This window comes from Amblyomma americanum, chromosome 7 (assembly GCF_052857255.1).
Source record: "Amblyomma americanum isolate KBUSLIRL-KWMA chromosome 7, ASM5285725v1, whole genome shotgun sequence".
NCBI lineage: Eukaryota > Metazoa > Arthropoda > Arachnida > Ixodida > Ixodidae > Amblyomma > Amblyomma americanum.
Window position 1 is genome coordinate 86,409,803 of NC_135503.1, and position 22,783 is coordinate 86,432,585.

The 22,783-nt window shown below is 44.7% G+C and overlaps 1 protein-coding gene across 2 annotated transcripts in view; it reads right to left on the reverse strand.

Annotated features, from left to right (window-relative positions):
- Positions 1 to 22,783, reverse strand: part of Ufl1 (UFM1 specific ligase 1) — a 40,294-nt gene that overhangs the window by 16,499 nt on the left and 1,012 nt on the right. For both annotated transcript variants that reach the window (XR_013307391.1, XM_077632610.1), the window contains exons 3-9: positions 22,063 to 22,189; positions 20,903 to 21,017; positions 19,755 to 19,885; positions 17,828 to 17,886; positions 16,557 to 16,703; positions 9,589 to 9,764; positions 5,298 to 5,483 (exon numbers count right to left, since the gene is read on the reverse strand). Coding sequence is in view for 1 of the 2 variants with exons in the window: in XM_077632610.1 (XP_077488736.1) it covers positions 5,298 to 5,483; positions 9,589 to 9,764; positions 16,557 to 16,703; positions 17,828 to 17,886; positions 19,755 to 19,885; positions 20,903 to 21,017; positions 22,063 to 22,189 (941 nt within the window). In the remaining variant the exon portion in view is untranslated. The remainder of the gene's footprint in view (positions 1 to 5,297; positions 5,484 to 9,588; positions 9,765 to 16,556; positions 16,704 to 17,827; positions 17,887 to 19,754; positions 19,886 to 20,902; positions 21,018 to 22,062; positions 22,190 to 22,783) is intronic.

Genomic DNA, 22,783 nt, shown 5'->3' on the forward strand with positions numbered 1-22,783 from the left:
GGCAAGGCAAAGCTTGTACCCATGGTATCCCCGGTGGGTACCCGGTGGCAGTGGGGATCGAACCCCGCACCTCCCGCATGCGAGGCAGATGCTCAACCACATGGCCACCGCAGCGGTGCCACAAAACAATGCACTTGAAGCGACTGTATCGACAGAATATACCACATTCTAACAAAATAGACGCTACGTTCAGTGAAAAAGAGCCTTTTTGTAAAAGGCTAGGAAAGGACAAAAAAAATAAATGAAATGAAAGTGTGGCCACCAGCAGCTGATTTCGCGAGTAAACTGCGGTTCGTCCCAATCGTGTTTCGTCCACAGATCCTGGAAGCTAGGCACAACATCACCATTCAGTTAAGACGGTGACCATGAAGTCCTTTTTGTGGTAGGCGTCATGAATTTGAACCCAATAATGGGTGAAAAAAATGATTCGCCCTTTAACCCAATTTTCTTGGCAATAAATTGCATCTTTCACGGCAAAAAAAGAAAAGAAAACAAGCGCAGCCGCAAGGATTCTGACAACTGCCTTTTACCACCAACAAAAACTGTATGGAATTCTTCTCAGTGTCCCTCTTAAGGAAATGGCAGGCAACAACAAGCAGAGGGGCACAGCATTTCCTCTGCCAGTGTCAATGTGGGCTGGCTTCTATATCTGGCTGATATCAAAACTAAAGCACTGAATAGCCATCACAGTCTATTGCGAATGGGCGGAAAAGTATGCATCTGGCACTGGCAGAAACAAACAAAAGCACACAAACACTTGGCGTGATAAGTAATGCAGATGCTAGAACAAGTTAGTTTGATATTTCCTAAAGGAAAAAAATCGCTGACAATCCCAACCGACAAAACAAACAATACAGTGCACTGTCTGTCTAGTCAGCATTGTCTCCATGCCATTCTTCTTCAGGAAACAATCAACAATCATAAGCACAAATAGAAATTGCAAGTAAAGTGTCATCCGCACAGGTTCACAAAAATGCATATAAGCTGCCCATCTCTGATAAGCCCTGATTACCAGCATATACATAGTCTACTATTTTTGTTCCGTCCTGTCTTCACATGCCTCAGGTCTTGATAAACTACGCACCTTGTCCCAACCAATGAATGACGAGAACTGCAACTCCCCTAACTCAATCGTCCACAATAAGGTCATTAAGTTATTTTAAGTAAATGGGCAAAATAAATAAAACAAATCTAAATCAAATCCAATCAAAAATAATTAACGACTACAAAAGCACACAGCAGGTAAAAAGACAGCCTGAGATGCCACACATTGGTGCCCAGGCACAAATGCTAAGACCACAAACATGTCATGTCATGAGCCTGTTCCCTTTCGTGGCGCCAACAGTGCCACTTGGACTATCTGCTGGAACAGCTGCTGAATACAGCAGAACAGCCACTAGTTACACAGGTGATGCTGTGACCTTTTCTTAATCTTGACATTTCCTGTGACACGTCAAGATACAGAAAGGTCGTGATCTTTCTCAACACTGTGCACTTGCAAAAAGCCACAGATTAGAAAAGACCTTAGAAACGTCGTCGATGCGCTTCACGAAAGATCAGATACATTGTTTTGCAGTGTTTCGTACTGTTTTCTATACTTTTGGTTTTCTTTCGTTAGTCTCTTCCACTGCAGGCTACGTCGCCGGGAAGCCACGACCAATGAGAAAGGACAGAAAGAACGGAAAACAAAATGAAATGTCACTGCGCCTCATCTTTGTTCCCTCCATTTACTTTTTTTTTTCTCATTCAGCACAATGGTTCCAAATGCAAATGGCCTCTTCAAAGTAAACCATTTCTGTCTTTCTCCATTGTAATGGCTCTACATCACACATGGGTTGTATGTGCCGAGACACAGATCACTACCCACTGGTTCATTCTTCAAGCAGGCACTGTCAGGTAAGAAAAAAAGTAGGAGAAGCAGCAAATGTAACGAACGTTACTAGAAAAAGCAAATACTTGCTCGGGATTTCCGTCTTGTAAAGTACTCGCCCTGAAATGATCATGCATAACATGTGTGGTTGTTGCAAAAAAAATTGGCCACTGTTTACTGTGCATTTTTTTCCCAAGGTTGTCCCTCATAGAGATTTTACACTTGCAGTGACTCAATTTCGCCAGCAATGGCAACACTGTGAGCCAGGGTAATCAACTTGGCCACTGTACAGAAGAAGGTCATTACAATATATGTAACCGGTGGGCATCAATCGTGCAAGTAATCTGCGTCAATCATTAGCGTGGATTAAGTGACAACGATCAATTAGCTCATGATTGTGAGCTGAAAGGAAACTACTCAATGGTTATTGCTCGACAGAGCACACAAGCAAGCTTTGTTTCACCCTGCAGGGCAACAAATCGATTGTGTATTCCACCTCTTGCGGCTGCAGCCTTGCAGTAAGAATGGCAGCAGTGAACAGGGGAGAGACACGGGGGGCCATCTAGTACATGGTGCAGCAAACTCGCACGTCTGCAATGCAATTGTTGCGGCAACAAAAAATGTGACTATAGTTTCGAATTCGTGTGCTGCCCTGCCAACTGTTTGCTAAGCTCTACACATTGCCCAAATTGCACTGCAACCAATTAAGACCAACATATGTACATATACATATACTATAAAGTATTGAAAATGAACCAATTGTAGCCATCCACTTTCCCGGAATGGCGGCTATCATTAGCCTCAATGGAGACGCTAGAAAGAGTGCTTGAAAAATCGTGTTCCCTGCAGCAGTTTTTCTTGGGTCACACAATCAATATTTTGCACAAAGTCAGCGTGCTGTGTGGTATGTTCAGCCTCATGGGAAGGTGCCTTTTGTTTACATTGAAAAGGTAGGTTAACAAAATCATCGGGAGCTTTCTCAACTTGCTTGCTGGTGACATAGTACTGTAATATCCTGTGTTGGCACTGTTTCTAAGTGCTAATGTGAACATGCCTTCAAAAGAAACCATGCTTGCTTGTTCATTAAGGTCTCAGTAACTCAAACTTGCACACTATCTTGGAATATCAGTTCAGCCCTTAAGGGGTCCGTAGCTTTCAAATTGCAATAGCTGGGCACTTTTCATTTTTTCACTTTTCATTATTTTTTTTTTAATAATCGCATCCGCTCCTATGACTCATTTTCTATGGCACCCCGAAGTTTCATAGGTGAAGCCCACTTGCAAGCATAGTTTAAAGAAATTGTTTCATGCATTATGGTGGCACTGCATTATGGGGAAATGCTTACAAAATAATTCTTTTCCTAATTTATAGTTTTCTGACTAGACTCTCAGTTTGTCAAACCAATTTCTTCATGACCTCACAGGACTCTACTCTATGCAATAACATTCTTGCTTTTCCACTTAGATGAATTTTAGATTTTTTAGTGCGACGTCATGTTTACAGTTTAAACAACATGTCTGTGCCAAGTGCTCCGTGAAAAACGAAAACAAAAAATCTGCCATGGAAAGAAATATAACAATGTAGCCACACGTAGCATGCACTCAGAAATGCACCAAATGCTGAACCAATCTTCTACCACAGTAAGTCAAGTCTGCAGGCGTTTGTATAAAAAAAATTGTATAAAAAAAGTTCTCCAGATATAATGCTGCAATTTTGCTTTGAAAAAATATCTTTATTCATGAAGATGCAATGTTCAGATGTATTTTTGAGTGCTGATTCTAAATATGGCATTTAATTTAATGTAACACAAGTCCATGTGCACTCATGCAATATGTTATGTAAGTCTTTAAGCATTTAAGCAATTTTTCTGCAGGGAACTTGTTGAAATGCATGCCACTGGTTTGTCTTGACATCGAAAAATGCAATGAAAGTAAAATTATCATCCTGCCTAACATTTAAGTCAAGACGTTTCGAATTCCTCACTGGAGAAACAGAGATACAAACTTTTCTTCCTGTTTCTGAAGTGGGAACTTCAAAACATCTTAACTCAACTTATAAGTTAGGCAGGATGCTAATTTTACTCTCATCGCATTTTTTGATGTCAAGACAAACCAGTGGCATGCATTTCAACAAGTTCCCTGCAGAAAAATCACTTAAATGCTTAAATGATTTAAGACTTGCATAACATATTGCATGTATGCACACCGACTTGTTTTACATGATATTAAATGACATATTTACAGCAGCAGCCATCAGCAGCCGGGCCCCCAATGCGTGGCGGGGAAGAAAAAAACTTTATTTGACGGTATTCCCTGTCAAATTTGAGTTTAGCTTGATTTTGCGATATACTGAGACAGAAAACTTGGCCGACACTTACGCTACATGAGGAGTACAATGTGAAGCACTGCTGCTCTGTCACACAAGACCTCTAGACTGCTAAACTGTCGCACAGGGGCGTAGAGCGACCGATGCAATCCTTGCCCGGTTCCGGCGTCCTCTCCCATGTTTGCTACTCTTTGCGAGAACACGTTGCAACGTGCTTGCCTCATTGCTTCAAGGAGGAATGCTAAAGCCAAAAGGACACGTCTTCATTTGAAGTGGGCCATGACGTGCATGGCCGGCACACAATCACTGTAGTGCATGCCGTTCCTATGGTAACCAGCATGGACTCCACAAACGGACCCCATGGACGCCCATGTATGTGCTGGCTGATGGTCCGACTGCCGATTCAGGGACTAGTAGCAGTTGTGTGGTAGATCTTATGCTGATTGGAAATAATCAGCCACCCACCTGTGCTACAATTACGGGGACCACAATCTTTACGCAACAAGTCGCCTTCAATGTGTGGTGCCTCAGGAGGGATTGCAGGAGGATCTACCTGCTACTGCATCCCCCACAGTTGATTCTGTGCACGTGGCTGCAGTGCATGTTGCAAGAATGACGGTATCTGTAAACACAGTTAGGAAGTCATTACGCAACAACCGGTGCAAGCTGAGCGCAACTCCTTTCGCCTGCATCCACTGTATCCTCTTTCCCCACTTGCCAGTTTATACTTTAGCCTTTCACACTTCCACCACTAGCACCTCCTCTGCCGTTCCATTCTCACCCTCCCTTCGTTAACACCCTACTTTCATCCTTCACTATGCTCTTCCGTTTTGCTAGTTTTGCTACAGCTCTGCCGGTTTGCCATGCTTTTTGCTTTGGCGTCACTCTGGCGGTCTTGCCAGAGATGCGCAAGCCAGGGCACCTCAGATCTGCACTCTAAAAAAAAACATTCTTAAAACAGCGCAAAAAAGGCATGGACGCAGTGTCCTTTTCCGCGCTGTTTTAACAATGACCAGCCTTCAACTCGGCCAAGCTTCTACAAGTGCAAAGTATTTTGCGTTGCACAAAAAGTACAGAAGCCATGCGAGAGCCTCCTCCTCACCAGCTCGGCCTTGGCAGTGAGCAGGGGGTCGAAGGAACGCGCACAGGTTTCAACGAAAGCGTCGCTCACGACGACGGTGTCCAGCAGCTGCTGCACAGGCTGGCTGCTGCTGCGGGGCCGAGACTTGAGCACTGACTGGATGACACCCGACACGTCCTCCGCGCTGAACACCGACGGCATCAGGGGCTGCAAGGAGTGGTGAAAGCAAGAACATCAGGGCTAGCCTCCATGTGTGCACTCCCTCTCCTCCCATTTACGCAGCTGGGATTTCTTGATGTTGCTTGCCCAGTTCCTGTCTGTAGGAAGCGCACATTTGGAAACACTAAAGATTCCCTTGCCAGGTAAACATGAATTCATCGCCAGCTCTCCTGGTTTTCTTTAGGCACCGCTCAGTGCGTTTCAAATGAGTAGTGAGCCAACGTGAAAGCGGAACAAGGACTACACAATGGGCACAACTATGAACTAACTAGGAACACAATTCCAGTCCTCGTTTCTCTTTATATTTCTGCTTGCAATGACAGAAATGCCACTGCTAACAATGACGTATAATGCACAATACCTGAACTTACAATGCATCTTTTTTTTTTTGCTGTTTACAAGGTTTTGTTCCTACCCAACGTTTTCAGTTTTGTTTCTAAAAAAAAAAAAAGGTGCATAGTGCAATCATACAAGTCTCCTGTGGCAAAACTATAGTATTATGATACAACTGGAAAAAACAGCAGTGGGCAACAATGAACCATAGCCTGCCAGATGCTGCATTACTCCACTAACCAACCTTAGCAGCAAGCAAAAACAACAGTTCAATGTTTCACACTGTTAAACCAGTCAGAGGCATTAGAATTAATGTGCTTATGATTTCATAATGTGGTTAGCTTTTTGTTTAGTTAACAAGAAAAGGCTAACAATGAACTGTTTTCTGTCGCGAAGGAACAGTGCGTGACAGTCCCAAACGCGGGCAGAGCTTCACTGCAGACCCGAGTTGTATGTGACAATAAGTGACCATAATATATAACGATTCTGCAATGATCCCATTCCATTTCTGCATTTCCCAACCACCGTTAATGACTGAATGCAACACCATGACTTGCGTTTGATCTCCATTATTGGAATTCCCTTTCAATACACACATTACGTTCTACTGATAAAAAAAAATAAAGATTTGTGTGTGTATATTTCAAACCTCTTATTTCACAAAAGTAACACGAATGGCTAAAAAACTTTAAGAATTCACGCACACTGTACACTTTCATGCTCAGAAAATTTAGCCCTAGTCTCCAAGGAGTATAGACACCTAACTTCTGGGTGCATGTTTTCATTTTGCAATAATGCGTAAGGTATCATTATATATGGGTTATCACGTGGCGTTCTCCTATGACTGCTACATACTTTATAATCAAATTTCTTTCTCAAGCTATTTCGGCTTCAACAGCCGAACAATGACTATGACATCAACATCTGCTTCTAGGTCACGTGAGGCATGAAAAAACTGCAATATAATCACTGCTTCCTCGTTTTAACACACTAGAATGCTAAAACCAGCCTGCCTCAAAGGATGGAATGACAACGAATGTAGAAGCAGCGATTATATTGCAGTTTTTTCATGCCTCACGTGACCTATAACCACATTCTGAGGTCACAGTCACCACTCGGCTGTTGAAACCGAAACAGCATGACAAAAAAGTTCTATTATAAATTACTGAGCGGTCATAGAATATCACATGGTGATTCATCCATAGTAGTGTCTTCCGCATAATTGTAGAGAAGAAAACATGCCACCAAAATTAGCTGCCTATATTCCTTTAAAGAAAAATGTTTATGCCCAGTTATGAATTTTTTTTATCATATGAAGCTGTTTCTGCAACGAAAAAGATTCCACCACGTCATAGAAGAAAAAAGTTGCAGCATCAGACATCCACTTCCTAGGCACACTATAGAACTTGGAGATGTCCATCTTTATTTCTTGGTTTTGAAAAGGGATCCTTTTCTCTAGGCATGAAATGACCCTACCATTCTGTCCAGCAGAGATTTCAAATGTGGCCAGCATCACCGAGTTGGTGAAAACACTTCTAGATGCTCCGGAAAGAATTTTGAAAATTCGTGTGCACAATTGCACATGCTATGCCACAAAGGGTTATTCCAGCAACACTCGAGTCATAGCCCATTTCACCCAATGATAAAGGGTGGGAAATGCAGAAATGGAATGGGATCAGTGCAAAATAAGTGTTTTATATCGACCTTAGCATTGATTATTGCACCCTCTGAAAAGGCGAAGCTGTCACACTACTTCTGAAGTCAAAATCCCTACATTGCTGTGAGTGATGCGTAATGTTGCGTGTGTCAGCACAGCGGCACATGATCCGTCAGACTGGCCAGGTCTGAGCAACAGCTCTCGAACCCACTTAGAACAGCCGTGTCTGGCTCCAGCCCTTGAGACTCAACTGCCTGCAGTTTTCCCATGCTTCTTCCACTATATGAGAAACGTAACATCTTTTCCCTGCCAGACAAAGCAAGACGTGGGTGGGCAATGCACCCAGACAGCAAGGCAGGCACCTCAGCTGCCGGCCCCGCAAAGTACTAATGTAAAACAGCTGGCATAAAACACGGTGAGGGTTGGCTGCGCACATGAGGAACTGAGGTCCAGCGGAGAGCGTCTCTGAGTTTTAACTGATCACTGGCTGAGCACAGCCATACATTGAGAGGTTCCCACGGTTGCTTGAGGGCTTTGCCTACTTAAGGACAGCAGTGCGTGACTGGCCCACAGTTCTAACGGGTTTTAGGCCTTGGTGTACCGTGCCTGACTGCCATCGGTATACTGTTGTACCCATCGTTTTCTTTTATCGTTCTTGTGTAAAAGGAGCAAGCAAATATACCAGCTTTCTTGTTCCCCAACTACTAGTACATCATCTTGGTGCCTGCTAGGAAGCCACTGTTATCCACAATCAGACACTACACAAACACAGCCATAACTCCATGCTGAGCATCGCTCCAGTACGGGAGCTAATCCTTGTGGTCTTCACAGGACTCCTGTTCCCACCTAGTGATGCCACATTATTCTTGATTGTAAACAACTCAGCAGCTCCAAGAGCTGCAAGTGCCAGAGGATATCTTGTCATAAATTACTCACTGCATGGTAGCATATCCTGCGCTGCTATTTGCAATAAGCTATTGCATAGGAGTAATCTAAAGAAAAATATACAGTACAACCCTGCTGTAGTTAACTCGGTTATAGTAAAAACTCGTACATAGTAAAGTGAAACTGTGGTCCCATTTGCCTTCCATAGATGACTGTACATTTTTTTTTCGGTTATAGTAAAGATTTTTTTCAGAAAAAACGGCTCTAGTAAAGAGTGTCCGGCCGTGGCAACGTACTTCCCGCGGAATGATAACAACGCAGCACGCGCGGGGCCAACATTCGGAGGCAAACGGATAACAAAGACAATAAAACGGTGTTTTTCTGAGACAGCTTCACCACCACACTCAATAGCTGAGGAGAAGCCAACTTCAAAAAGTCCTTCGGGCCGTGAGGCAAAGCGCGCGCGCACGGAAAAAAAAAAGCAAAGCTGCTTACGAATGCAGAAAGAAGGAAGCACGGTTCCCTGAGAAAGGAAAGACAGTAAAACTGCAATGAGTAGCAGAGAAAGGAAGAAAAGGACGAAATTTCGCAGCAAGGCAGCGCAAAGCATAGGGAAGCTATGGCAAAAAAGCTATGGTGGCACTGAGTAAGCGGTTGTGCCGCGCTTGACTGAGCCGCGCACATTTCTAAACTTATTGCCTCTGAAATTATGCTGAGGCTGCAGAAGCCGACGAAATGTTCACACGAAGCTTTGGTTTCATATGGAATAAAATCCGCATTATATTCCTAACGTTGTACTGGCGCAGATGCAGTGCTTCCCAAGACATAAACAAAATCGACAATGTGATAACATGAATTGTGATAACTGAAAATAAATAATTATCACATAAACGAACGATAAAGGCCAGGTGTAAGGTATTTCTAAGTGTTTCTTTTATAAACCAACATTCTGTGTTAAGTAAGCAGCCAGACAGCATCCTCAGAGCTGTTCCATCAACAACTGATATAGTAAAGACCCTGACATAGTAAAGATTTATGCTGGTCCGAGCGACTTTACTATAAAGGGGTTCTACTGTAACTTGAAATTCCACTCTCTCACTGAAAAATTTCACTGAAAAAAAAAGGTACTTTGTTTGGAAGAGGCTTGGTGGAGGGCTGGGCACTTGCACTTGCTCAGAACCGAAAACTGGTAGGCCGGTATCGAAGAACAGTACTGACCGCAATGTCCACCCAAGATCCCGTGGCGGCTGCCTCATCGACTGCCGCCTCGACCTGTGCCAGCAGCGTCTGCCCCATGCACAGTGTCTTGAGGAACACCAGTGACTCGTCCTTGAAGTGCCGCCGGATGTACGCCTTGGGGTCCGGGATCCCCAGTCGCGTCAGGGCATCGTACTCTGTGCAATGGCCAGAAGCAACAATTGAACATTGATCTCTGCCACACGGTGTAATCAACAATAAACCAAGTCAGGAGGTTTCAAAGAGTTCGGTGCTTGCATCAAGAGCACGGTCGGGTTCAAGAACAGCGCAATGGTTAGCACCTCGTGGTACTTGTGATCAATTTGCAGTTAGGCTAATTAGCATGAGGTGGTGTTAAGATAACAGTGCCAAGACAGCACTCGTGCTGCTCTTGCCTACATCCTGTTTCCACGCTTTTTCTTGACATGACTACTTCATGGTTCATTTCATATCTGCTGTAGTGTGCACCTCGTATATTAATGGAATGTTTATTACAACACGACACTAACAATACTCAGGCACATAAAACACTATGCCGCGACTTTTTACTAAAAGCAATCTGGCACATGAGCAATAACACAGCTAGTGTAGAATGTTACATGACTATCTATCGATGAACAGTAAAGCCCAAACCATATGGGCCATAAAATACAGAAGCATGACAGGGTGTCAACGAAACATGAAGTCAAGCTGGGATGCTGGAAACGAACCTGTCAACTATGAAACTCCCGACCTCTAAATGACTGTCCTGTTGCGAAATGCCATGAAACGAATTTCTTTGGACTTCTTGTTACACCAAGCTCTAATTCTTTTCAGGTCTTTAGATGCTTGCTGCTTGAAGAAAAAGCTTGTGGCTGAGATTCGAAATCAATTCCACTGAATACTCTTTGTGAACTGATGAAAATCCCTCAACTGCATCACAAAATTTTAACGACTACCATGAATTCATCCAAAGCATGCCGCTATGGCTGCCAGCATGATATTTACAAAACTACTTGAGCCCCTTTAGCTCTCCAATGAAATGCTGTACAGCTAAACATTCTCAGCACAGCTACAAGTGTGCCTACCTTACGCTTGCGTATCAGAGATGCACACAGAAGGTACCAGCAATAAGGGAGTTAATACTCATCGGCATCCACCCAAACACAGCAGCATAGAGCTGCATTTAGTCCCTTATTACAAATCTACTCCACATTTGGGGACTCCCCTAAAACACACTATGCAGTAAGGTAATCAAGCAACATATGCAAAGATACAACGATGTCATATGCAGTAGATTCGCGATAATTCAAACTTGGATAATTTATACTTTCGGTTAGTTCAAAGAAATGTAAAAATATTGGTGGGCTGGTTATATTTTCAATGCATTTTAAAGCAGCTTAATTCAAGGTTCATTTATTACATGTTTATGGTGCAAGGTTAGAGAAAAACATTGGAATACAGAAGGAGGTCCCAAAGTCACAGACTGTGGACAGGACCTCCTGTAAGAACAATTGTAAAAATGAATTACAGACAGCAGATGCAAAAAAAAAAAATTAAAGTTGTTGACATCATAAATGAGCAGTGAGTGAAATACGAGAAATAATGCAAACCCTTATTTGAGTGAAAAATGATTACACACCTAATATCATACAGACCAATACAAAATTCACACCACGATTTCTCCTATATTCTGCAATTCAAACTTCTTGGCTTGCTCCAACGCTCCCGGTGCACAAAAAAGCTGTGATCGAGGTCGGATGAGTCAGGTTTGCAGCATTGCGTGAACTGAAAATCCGACCCTTCCAACCAGTCAACTCAGACGTGGTCCAATGGGGGGCCCTGTCGATCGCAGTTGCCCCGTCGCCACATAGTTTAATTTCTTGTGCTCCCTACCAGCCTGTGGCGATTGCGGCTACTGGCTGTGCGTCTGCGAGCTAAGCCCAGCTGGGTGCTGGTTCGAATGCTACTTGGTGTGTTGCTTTTTCTTTTTTTTAGAGGGTGTCTCGCCAACAAGGCGCAAACGTGCATTCCCCTCGTGTTCGTCTGTGGTGTCCTGTGTGTCGGTAATGCATGCTATCACAAGCTTCTCGTTGAGTAGTGAAATCTCCTTCCATGGACCCCACCGCTTGCAAGAACGCTTCACCGCTACTAGGTCGCATCTGTGACAGAGGCCAAGAAAGGCCTTGCTATTTTGGAGCAGTTCTGCCTTGTTATTTCCAACAGTGGGAATGCAGTACACCACAACGAAATGGCAAAAAATCGTCACTGCTGCACAGTTTTCTCTTAAAAGGAGATGACCATTACCTATTTTTTTCGTCAATTAAAGTTGCTGTGGTGCGAAACTGTTCCTGGAATTTTTTTTTTTTTGGTAACCATTCGACTATTCGACCTTAGGATAATTCGGACCTTTTTTTCCAGATGGCAAAAGAAGCGCATTATTGATAACTAGGGGTGCGCGAATATTGAAACTTTCGAATATGAATCGAATACGAATATGAAGAAAAAATGGCTTCGAATATCGAATCGAATATCTGTTCAGTACAAAAAAAATTTCAGAAAACGATGAGCAAGCAACCATTGTTGCCCTCATTTTTTTCAAAATAGTGTATGGTCTTTGCAACTAAAATAAACAAAACTAGGTTGCCTCAGTACCATATAAAAAAACATGATGTGCACAGAAACGTATACTACTTGATTAGACAGCACAACAGTATCCAAACTACAATGAGGTCATGCAAAACAAAATCCATAAAATGACAAGACTGGCAACAAAAAAATAACATGATAACTATTAAACCTCGTTCATTCGGAGTTCAAGGGACCGGAAGAAATTCCCGGTTCATCCGAAGACCTCTGTTAATAAAATTGCCCGCGCCTCCCGAAAAAAAAAATGCTGCCGAAAATGCTAAGATGCAGTAAGGCCTTATGAGGCGGCTCCATCGCGCTAACACCTGTAAGCCCGTGACGAGCCACCCGTTTTGGAGTGCTGGAAGAACAACACAAATGCAAGCAAGGGGCCGAGGAACACACACTGGTGTCGAAGCGGCGAGGTGGTTTTTAAAAAAGAAAAGAGAAATAAGCCGCGCGGAGCTGGGATTGGACTATCGGCGAATATGTGGGCCGACATTTGAAGCTGCCACGGGGCAGCGGTGAAGCTCAGAAACCGAAACTATGCAGCCAGGCTATTTTTTTGGCCTAGCGACAGAGGCCTTCCGATTGTTGCCACGCCCGCCGTTACGCCCGCTAAAGAGGTGTGCAGGTTACAATGCCCTGTTGTGACTACTCGGCGCTACCCTTCAGGAGGCTCCCGCGGCATTCCGCAAGTAGGCTCTCCCGCATAGCGTAGCTAACAAAACGGGATGGCGGAAGTCACGCACGGAGAGCTATGAAGGCGACAGGACACATTCTTCGGATGTGGGCATTAAATATGTAACGTATTACCGAATGATTAAAAAAAAAAGAGCGATTTCGGGTTGCGATTGCTCGAAGCGGTCCGTTGGCCATCTTGTTCGCAGCACGGGTGATATGTGGGAAAGCCCACTTGGGGAAATTCTCACGAGGTGAAGCCTTGCGGCGTCAGGACGCGGTCGGTCCGCGTGATAGACGGCGGAGAAGAAAGCGGATAGGACCTCTGTATTGTTTTCCTGGAAATTTTAACTCGATCAGCGGCTAATTTGCCCAGATATTGTCGTTTCGCCACGGTCGAATTTATGAAAGTATGCGCAGTATACGATCGCTGGCGAGTATCCGGGAATTTTCTAATATTCGGAAATTCACGAATGTCAATTTTCGAATACAAATCGAAAATTAAACATATTCGATTTCAAACAAAACTCTCTGGTCTCTTGAGGTTTTAAAGGGACACTGAGGAGAACCCTATCAAAATTTTTTTGTTAGCAATATCTGATAGTTCGGCATTTCATGGCTTTGTTGACGCTTGTCCGGGAGCGAAAGATGCAATTATTTCAAAGAAATTTGGGTTCGAAGTTGAAAATTTTTTTCCCGCCGCTCCGATTCAAACTCGAGAACTCTTATGACGACACGGAGAACTCTTATGACGACACAGAACGGAGCGACGTGAAACGTGACGTAAACGGAGACTCCGTGATTTCTGGCGGCTAGCGGTGCGGTCTAGCAGCTGCCGAAATGAAAGCTACCGCCGCCGCACGTTGAAGGCATCTATCGGGGGTCGCCACCGTCGCTTCATTTACGCTTGCACCGGCGTCTTGCCAGCGTTACGATGGATCCCGTTCCCGAACCCGACGACGTAGTTCTCGCAAAAACTCTGGCCTGCATTTCAGCGACCTCAGCCCCACAGAGCGTGCGATGCTTTTGAGGGAGCACGGTGAGGTTAGGCGCCGGCGAGTAGTTTCCCCCTTCCTCATAGAGCAGCCGTTGCAAACTAAATATCATAACCGCAGTGCGAGGAGTCGCGAGGGGTGCGTTGCGCCCATCGGAGGCTGGCCGGGGCTTTGGGCCCAACGGATTGTGATTCCTTGAACGGAGCGGTTGCACAGCGCAGCAGGCAGCGTCGAGGTCTCTTATGGTTGCATGGGCCAAGTTATTTATTTATTTTTTGCCACAAAAAACAAATGGGTGCTCGAGGGTGGTCGCGTTTAAAGTCGGCGGCTTGAAACCAAAGCCGGCGCACGACGCTTCAACGGCTTCCGCTAGATCAAACGGGTCCACTGGATCTGGCTCTCTCACAAACTTCCATGTACCTTCAGATATGTACTGTGAATGGATTAAAATAGCCGAGCTCGAAAAGAACAGCTCCGCCCAACTGTCGCAGCTATTGAATATAACGCGCACCTCGCCACAGAGCCAAATTAGTCTGGCCGGGTAGGCGGCGGCTGGCGCACTTGGCGCGAAATAGATACATGCTCCAATCTCCCCGCCAGTGCGGTCAGAGTGCGCCGAGGCCGCCGGACACGTCGGCGGTCAAGCGCAGTTGGAGTATAGAGGGTCTCGCTTTGACCGACGTGACTTCGCGCAGTGCGCGCTGCGCGCGCCTCGCCGCAGCATAAACGCGCCTTAACAGAGCCTGCGCTTAACCGCTAACCAACGTATTCAGCGGCGGCATCCATGGGAGCCTTTGAAACTCCCCACCCACTCACTGAATAAAAGAAAAGAAGTCCAGTGCCGAGGTTCGGAATCGAACCAGGGCCTTCGGCGTCTGAGGCGGAAATTCTACCGCTCCGCCACGACGGCTCAAGTTACAACGTCAATAAAGGCGCATCTAGTGAATGCGCTCTTCTGATGCAGAAATCTCCGCGCTTTCACTAGGTATATCCTGGCCTAACAGAGCTAGGCCATCAGCAATTTTTCTGAACTCCCTTGTACCTTGTCTCCCATCCCTAATAAACGATTTCCGTTAAAGGGACACTGAGGAGAACTCTATCATTTTTTTTTGTTAGCAAAATCTGATACTTCGGCATTTCATGGCTTTGTTGCCACTTGTTCGGGCGCAAAAGATGCATTTATTTCAGAGAAATTTGGATTCGAAGTTGAGAAAGTTTTTCCCGCCGCTCTGATTCAAACTCGAGAACTCTTATGACGACACGGAAAACTCTGATGACGTCACAGAACGGAGTGACGTGATACGTGACGTAAACGCAGACTCCGTGATTTCTGACGGCTAGCGGTGCGGTGCGCAACCTTCCTTTGCCAGCCTCAGAGATTCGTGGGTTCCATGAAGTAAGGAAAGTTCCTCCAAGGTGGCGCCTCTTGTCCTAGGAAGTCATCACGCTTGTACTTGCGAGATTGGCCTGTGGCTGCGACACCTGTATTTTGGTTCTTGCTATTTTCTACATTACAAGAGCTTTGTTTTCAGTAAGAATGACGTTTTTGTGATCAGGAGCTGCTATTCTATCGATACAAGCCAACTTCAATTTCTCCTCAGTGTCCCTTTAAGTAGTTTGAAATTGACTGGCACAGCCGGGAATGTTTCGCCGGGCAAGCGTGCGAATACACAATTGCTGCCTTGTACGATCACCGACCATCGTGCCATCATAGCTTTTCATCGACCGTGGCGATCATCTGACAAGCCTTAACAGGCTCCTTCAAAGGTTAACTAGCACTTGAAGCGGCACTTGGAGTTCCTCTGCTGTTCGGCGCTTGTAAATCGAGGCGCGTCAAAAACAAAACCACGGGGCACGCAAAGCTCATAGACGCGAAGCGCCATAACAAATCGAAACTCTCCTGGCCGCCTGTGGCGCTGCCAAGCATTCGTTTTCTTTGCTTCCAACATTCAGGTTGTCATTTGCCTGTCTTCCTTTTGTGATAAAAGTGCACTATTGGTTTTAAAACAAAACTTACTTCAATACTGATCTGCGCAACCTACTTTTGTCGGCCTCAGAGATTCGCAAAACCAAGTAGGATGGAAAATTCCTCCAAGGTGGCATCTCTTGTCCTATGGCGTCACCACGCTTGTACTTGCGAGTTCGGCCTGTGGTGGCGATACCTGTATTTTGGTTCTTGCTATTTTCTACCTTACAAGAGCTCTGTTTTCAGTAAGAGCGACGTTTTTGTGATCAGGAGCTGGTATTCTATCGATACAAGCCAACTTCAATTTCTCTTCAGTGTCCCTTTAATTAACAAGAGTCTACTGCAATGCAACATCCAATAAAAAGTCAGGAAGTAAAGTTATCAAACCTGAAGGGAGCAGATTTCAGTAAAGGAAGTTTCACACTGTTTTCGAGTCATCGTTTACACTGATTTAACGTGCACATTGCCTATGCATGCACTGAATGTGTTTGCCTGTTTGAACTTGTGCACTCATTTAATGCACTACATCTGGCATGCTGAACTTTTCGCAGGCTCTGATTCTAAAGAAAAATAAGCCCCCTCTCAAACCACTTCCCTTTCTGTCAAGGCATACCGAAGTACATTCTCCTGGTCCCCTGTGCTCTGAGCACAAAGTGGCAACATGAAACTAGCCAGCCCATAAGGAGGGTGCCAAGCCTCACCGAGGAATCCGTTCTGCCGGTAGGAGGCGTCCACCCAGTTGCTCTGGGAGCGAGAGTAGAGGTCCGGCACATAAGAGGCACGCTCCGAACGACCGCCCACCAGGGTGCCTGACAGCCGGCCTTCCTTCAGCAGCTCCTCAATCATGCCTGCACACGGCCGAGGAGAGAAAATGAGTTTACCTCGACAGGAAGTCCAACATGGGCTAACTATAAACATGCCCAAGGTCAACCTGCCCAATCTTTCGCACAACTGAAACATACAGTATATTTATCAAAAGCTGGGATGCCACAAAAATAAAAAAAAAGCGTGCGCGTGCAAGAGAGAGAGAGAGGGGGGAGGGAGAGTGAGAGGAGAGGGAGATATATATGGTTTGGTTTGGTTTTAAGGGGGTTTAACGTCCCAAAGCGACTCAGGCTATGAGAGACGCCGTAGTGAAGGGCTCCGGAAATTTCGACCACCTGGGGTTCTTTAATGTGCACTGACATCGCACAGTACACAGGCCTCCAGAATTTCGCCTCCATCGAAATTCGAGGATCGAACCCGATATATATATCACCAAAAATTAAAAAACATAACAGGATTTAATTCATGACGTTTCGGCTGGAGGACCAGCCTGGTCCTCCAGCCGAAACGTCGTATATTGCAGTGGTATTCACAGATCCGTTTATGCCATTCATAAGCACTGTTCTTAATCACGGAGGCAAACCACAAGAACAGATGCGCACTAATATTTCAATGCACAGCACAGAAAGCTAGTTAGCTAAAATAAACCTGAATCCCGCACCCCAAATACACTGCCTTTATAGCCAAACTGGAGGTTTAGCCCATAGATATTGTAAAGGTGTTTATTCGAAGCGCAAGTCGGTTGGCGTTGGTCGGACGGCGACACAACGGACACAGGCACAGGCGTCACTCGAAATCCCAGCTGCACTTCGTCCACCTCTTCGCTGCGCTGCTTAACTCCTGCCGGTCGGTCCCATTACAATATATACATTAGTTAAGAATCAAATCAATATTACCCTGAATACAATACCAGAGGGAGAAGCAGAACGGTAAAGAAAAAGGTTCAACACCAATGCCAGGACATATGCTTTAGAGTAATGATAACAATAAAGAATAAAACAGCCTGAAGAATGCTGCCGTACCAATGTTTGAAAGATAATCAATAAGAAATTAATTTTTCCAGTGGTGCATTCACATCAACATGTGAGGGAATCCAGCCTCCAACACCTCACATTAGTGAGTATCAAGCAAATTGAGCAGCGCTTACCGTACAACAGCTTGTCCGGGAAGTTGAACACATTCACCAGGCTACTCAGGGTCACAGGCCTGTTTTGTGGTGGGGGTGCAGAAAAGGAAACATGTCCATTAGAAGCATGCACATACGAATTTCTCCGCTGCCATTCAAGAAAAGAATAAGATGCACGGTGGAGATGAGCCCCCCTATGGGCTTTTTGAATTACACTATAGAAAACATTTTCTTCTAATGTAGCTATACAGCTATGCTTAGGTTGGATGCAAATGACTATTAATTACCTACTCCCCGCTTTCAAATCTACTCCTCCTTGGGGAGCAGCTCTCCCACTTCAGGACAGTCTTAAGTAAAAGGAGCAAGCTCTAATGAGCACCACACAAGAACCCAACACTTCACTGGGCATCAGGAGATGTACACAATTTTAACAAAAATGACAAAACAGTGCAAACAAAGAGCAGGTGCAAAAGAGTGCTTGCAATGAGGAAGAATGTCACCATTCATCAAGAAGGGAGAGAGAGATTCTGTCCACCACAGATGTGTCACAAAAAGCAGATCTGCACATTTTTATTATTGTATGTTTTATAGAAGAGCCAGTACATTGGAAAGCTACCAAAAACCTAGTTTCAGTGCCTACATTCATTTTGTATTTAGTGCAGTAGCACTTATAGTGGGCATTCCCAGCATTTAGCTGTTGCGTGTTTGTTTGTTTGCTTGTATTTTCTTGTTTTTTGGCAAGTTTTTTCAGCCCCCAATTTCACTCCCTCAATTGGCAGAATCTTACTTGCACGTTCAGTTAGTACTACTAGTGCAATTAAGTTCAGTCAATGTGAGGCTCGGTAAGGAAATGTTTGCACTCCCACATAAACCCATACTCTCTCTACCTACTACCCCAATCTACCTCCTCTGCAGTGGCGAGCATGTCAAATTTTGGTAACTCACGCCGACCAATTGGCTTTCGTCCACTTAGCGGAAGAGCATCTCTAGGGGTCTTGATTTGACAGCCATACAAGTCTTCTTCCTCTGCCAATTAGGCAACCATGTTGTAACTTGTACAATCAAGGCACACGACAGATAAATGGCTGCCTTTTGGGCTAAGAGGATGTGTGCCAAGGGAACAGAAGCACAGCCGAGAGAGGCAAATGATCGCTCAGATAGAACAAACCCTAGGTGATCTTAATTAGTACGGAGCACCCCACTATGGCGTCCCTCATAAAGCCCATGTGTCGCATCAAGACATCAAACCCCACAATTTACAATTTATTTAGACTGAAAGGGCTCAGGCAACATCAAGGACACTTCCACACAATGTTCACAAAAAAAAAAATGACCGTGTACATGCGGCCCTTCCCAGCTATGTTGGCATTTCTCCGGCAGCGAAAAGTGCATTTATTGCCGAAGAAGTTGAACTTAAAAATAGATTTTTTTCTTTTTTCTGGCTCACAATTCAAACTTTTGACACCAAGTCTGAAAAGAGCTCTGTGATCACCCCTTGGAAGTGAATGGCAGTGCAGCTTGTCCTCAGAGATCCTCACCCTCCGTCGTCTCGACATCACTGTCATTCGCTTGTGGAAACGGCTGGTAGCGGCAATATCTGCGCTCCGTTTCTTCACCTTTTATACTTTATAAAAGCTCTGCTTTCAGTGAATGCAGCCCCAATGTGATCAGAATGGAGTGATCTATTGAAAGAGGAACACTTCAGTTTGTCCACTATGTTTGCTCGGAGAGAATAGTCGCAAGAGGACAATCGCAACGAGTACAAAAGTGAAGGAGTATCCGGGAGAGGTCTTTGTCTTGGATGATGACAATACTGACGACGATGATTATGACTAACAAATGCAAACCCTGCACTCTGCATGAAGACTCTTAAGTACAGGGTATGTCAGCAATGCAGTTAAACTGACAAACAAGCATTAAGATGAGTGCTGAACGAAAATGTGCTTGCCTGATAGCGGCTGAGAGTGCACCCCTGACGCGGTACTTGTGCCGGGTCAGGTACGCATCGGTGAAGATGTGGCGGTTGTCGTGTGGGTCAGCCTGGCCTCGGATTACTGTTCCCAGCCGCGAGTGGATCACCTGAGTAGGGCGAGAGAAATGAAAAAATAATTTTAACATGGAACAATGGCTCTGTTTTTTTTTTTTGCCTGTAGTAATGGTGGTGGTAATGGTGAACAGGAATGGGGTAAGTGTTTATTTCCACAAAAACTGCAGTTTGAAATCACAACCGGATTGCAGTAACACAAACCTCAGGCTAGTCAAGACAAAAACGTGGAAATTCTGGTGTAACTGGCTTGTGTACAGTGAGCGAGATTATTAACATTATACAGTTATCTGCCAGAGAGCAGTCACGAGAGAAAAAAACAAGGTGATACTACAACTGTTTCCGTTCCCTGATGGCGAAGGCTAATCTTCTGTGGTTTATTGTTTTTACATAAAAGTAACTCTCAATTAAGGGTCATTGTAGGAAGTAGTTCTATGAGGAAATAAACAAAAAAAATCAATGGCCAACATTGGCAGCAAACAAACAAAAAAATCCATTGTCGCCTTTCTAGCTGTCTGTGACACAATTCTAAAAATTTTAAAATTTGACATTCTGTGCTGAAACAACAAACTACTGGAGCACCCTTTGACAGACTTGTTCAATAGGAAAGAAAAGAGTGCTGAAAAGTACCTAGGCGAGCACTGTAAGAGCATACTGCCGCACTACAGTTTTAATGAACCTTTGGCTTTGGAGGAGCTGGTTTACACAGCTACGCATAATTCTCTCAACCAATATGGCGAATTAAAACAATAATCTGAAGGGGATGACACAGCTCTCCAACCATCACTCAGATAACCCCTTCCACTGCCTGATCAGCCTGATAAGTACGGGGTTTGTGTGTCACACTGCAGTGCGTACGACTATCATGGAAACACTTCAAGCTAGTTAATGCAGCCATGCTTCAAACTGTCACTGAAAAGTTAATCAGTGCGTTAACCTAAGATTCACTCCACTCTCGTGAGGTGTGTGTGCTTAGACAGAGTGCATTCACATTAGGTGAGAATCCCGAAGCGGACAAGCTGAGAGCAAAAAAAAAAAGGAAATCTTCATACATCTTCAAGGAAGTCAGGTGGCAGGTCATACTGCTTGGTGATCTCTCCGAAGGTGATGTGTCCTGCCTGCTGCAGCTTTTCATTGATGTCCTCAGCCAGGGAGTCCAGGTAGGACCTGCACAGTCACGACAGATGAGGGAGGAAGGAAGACTAATGTTGCAAGTGATAGCGAACTTGAAGAAAAAGGGAAGGGGAAAAGAAAAACAACAAAAAAGAAGAAACTCTCAGCCCTTTAACCAAGGAATGACATCCAGTAACTAGTATTGGTAGCAAATTAATTAGTATATATGTCGACATGAATTCCAGATACCAATGCTGCAGTTCTGAAGCAGGGGTATGTTGCTACTGACAAACTGCGAACTAGATGAAAAGTGTGGTGAAATACCAGTTCGCCACGAAGTTTTGGTAACTCTGTGAAATGTGACAATTGTGATGATGAGTGTGACGCAAGTCTGGTGACTGAACATTAACCAGAAATGGTAGCACACACACAGCTCAATAACCTGTTTCATAGTTAATAGCTACAACATGCATCATTCACGGCTTATGACACACATTTCTAATGTGCAAATGCCACTGCGTGCAGCTGAGAATTTCAACCTTAGTTCCAACTCCAACATTCAGAATACCGCTGAATTTCAGCCCAACACCATCATTGACCAGACTAAAGGCAAGCCCAGCAACACGTGCTTCTGCTTTGCGTTGGGACAGCAGGCCACCACTTAGACACAAACGTAATGGAAAACGGACATTTTGAATTGTATTGTGATGATCAGTGTGGATAGGAATGCTGGTCCATGTATATCTTCCCTATGTCCTGTCCCTGTTCACCACAATGCCATAGCAACTTGCTCAAGTGTCTCTTCTTTTATTGCAGCTGTTTCTAGCACTGCAAGGTACAAACAAACAGCCAGATGCCTTGTCATGCTGGTCATTGCAATGGCACAGTGTCTAAGTCATTCTGCTGCCAACCACTGGATCAAATCACAGCCCTGGCAAAGTGCCCATGTGGTGCATAGTGTCGCTACACATTACGGAACCCTAAGTGGTCAGAATTAACCAGGTGCCTTCCACTATGCTGCCCTTCAATACCAGGCGAAGCTCTGGGACACTAAACCGCACACACAACCACAACAGCAGTACGTCCTATGATGGCTCACCTGTCAATCAGCTGACCGAGAACAATCTGAAGGTTGTGCTCTGTCCGAACCAGCTCGGCGCACCTTGCCTCGATGTGAGTGAGGTCCACATTGAGAATGTTGGCCAGGTCCACCATGTTGATGCGGCCTGTCAAGAATATGCACTCATCACACCAGGGAAACGCCACCCAGCTTGGAGCGGAAAAAGGTTGTGTAACGTAAACAAGTGTAAATACGGCCAGAATAATTATTAATTCACATAACAAAACTGAGCTGTGCTATCTGCCCTTTGCCAAGAGGGCAGCTTTTATTACTAACAGCCCATAGACTTCCTTGTTTCCTTTCATGTTGGTGCTGCCTTTTGGATGAACCTGCCTGACAGTTTTAATTCACTTTTCTATCTGCTCGCTGTTTTGTTATTCGAAATCCTACTTTGATTTATGCATTTTGTCCCCAAAACAGTCTTTGCAGCCTTGCGAAATCTGTGGTTAATAACTTTGTAACTGGCAATGCATACCACATGCATGCCGCTCCAAATTTGAGGTGTGCCAAATAACAATTAAGAAAATTGTCGTTAAACGTAGTTTCACTGAGAATAAAAAAACTGACTTCACATCTCTCTTAACCGTGACACCCATGACTGCACGCAACATTACCGGTGCTTGAATGACTTTTCATAGCCTAGCTGGAAATTTTCAGCTGTGAGCATACAAAGAGTTTGTGTAGCTTTTTGCACATAAGC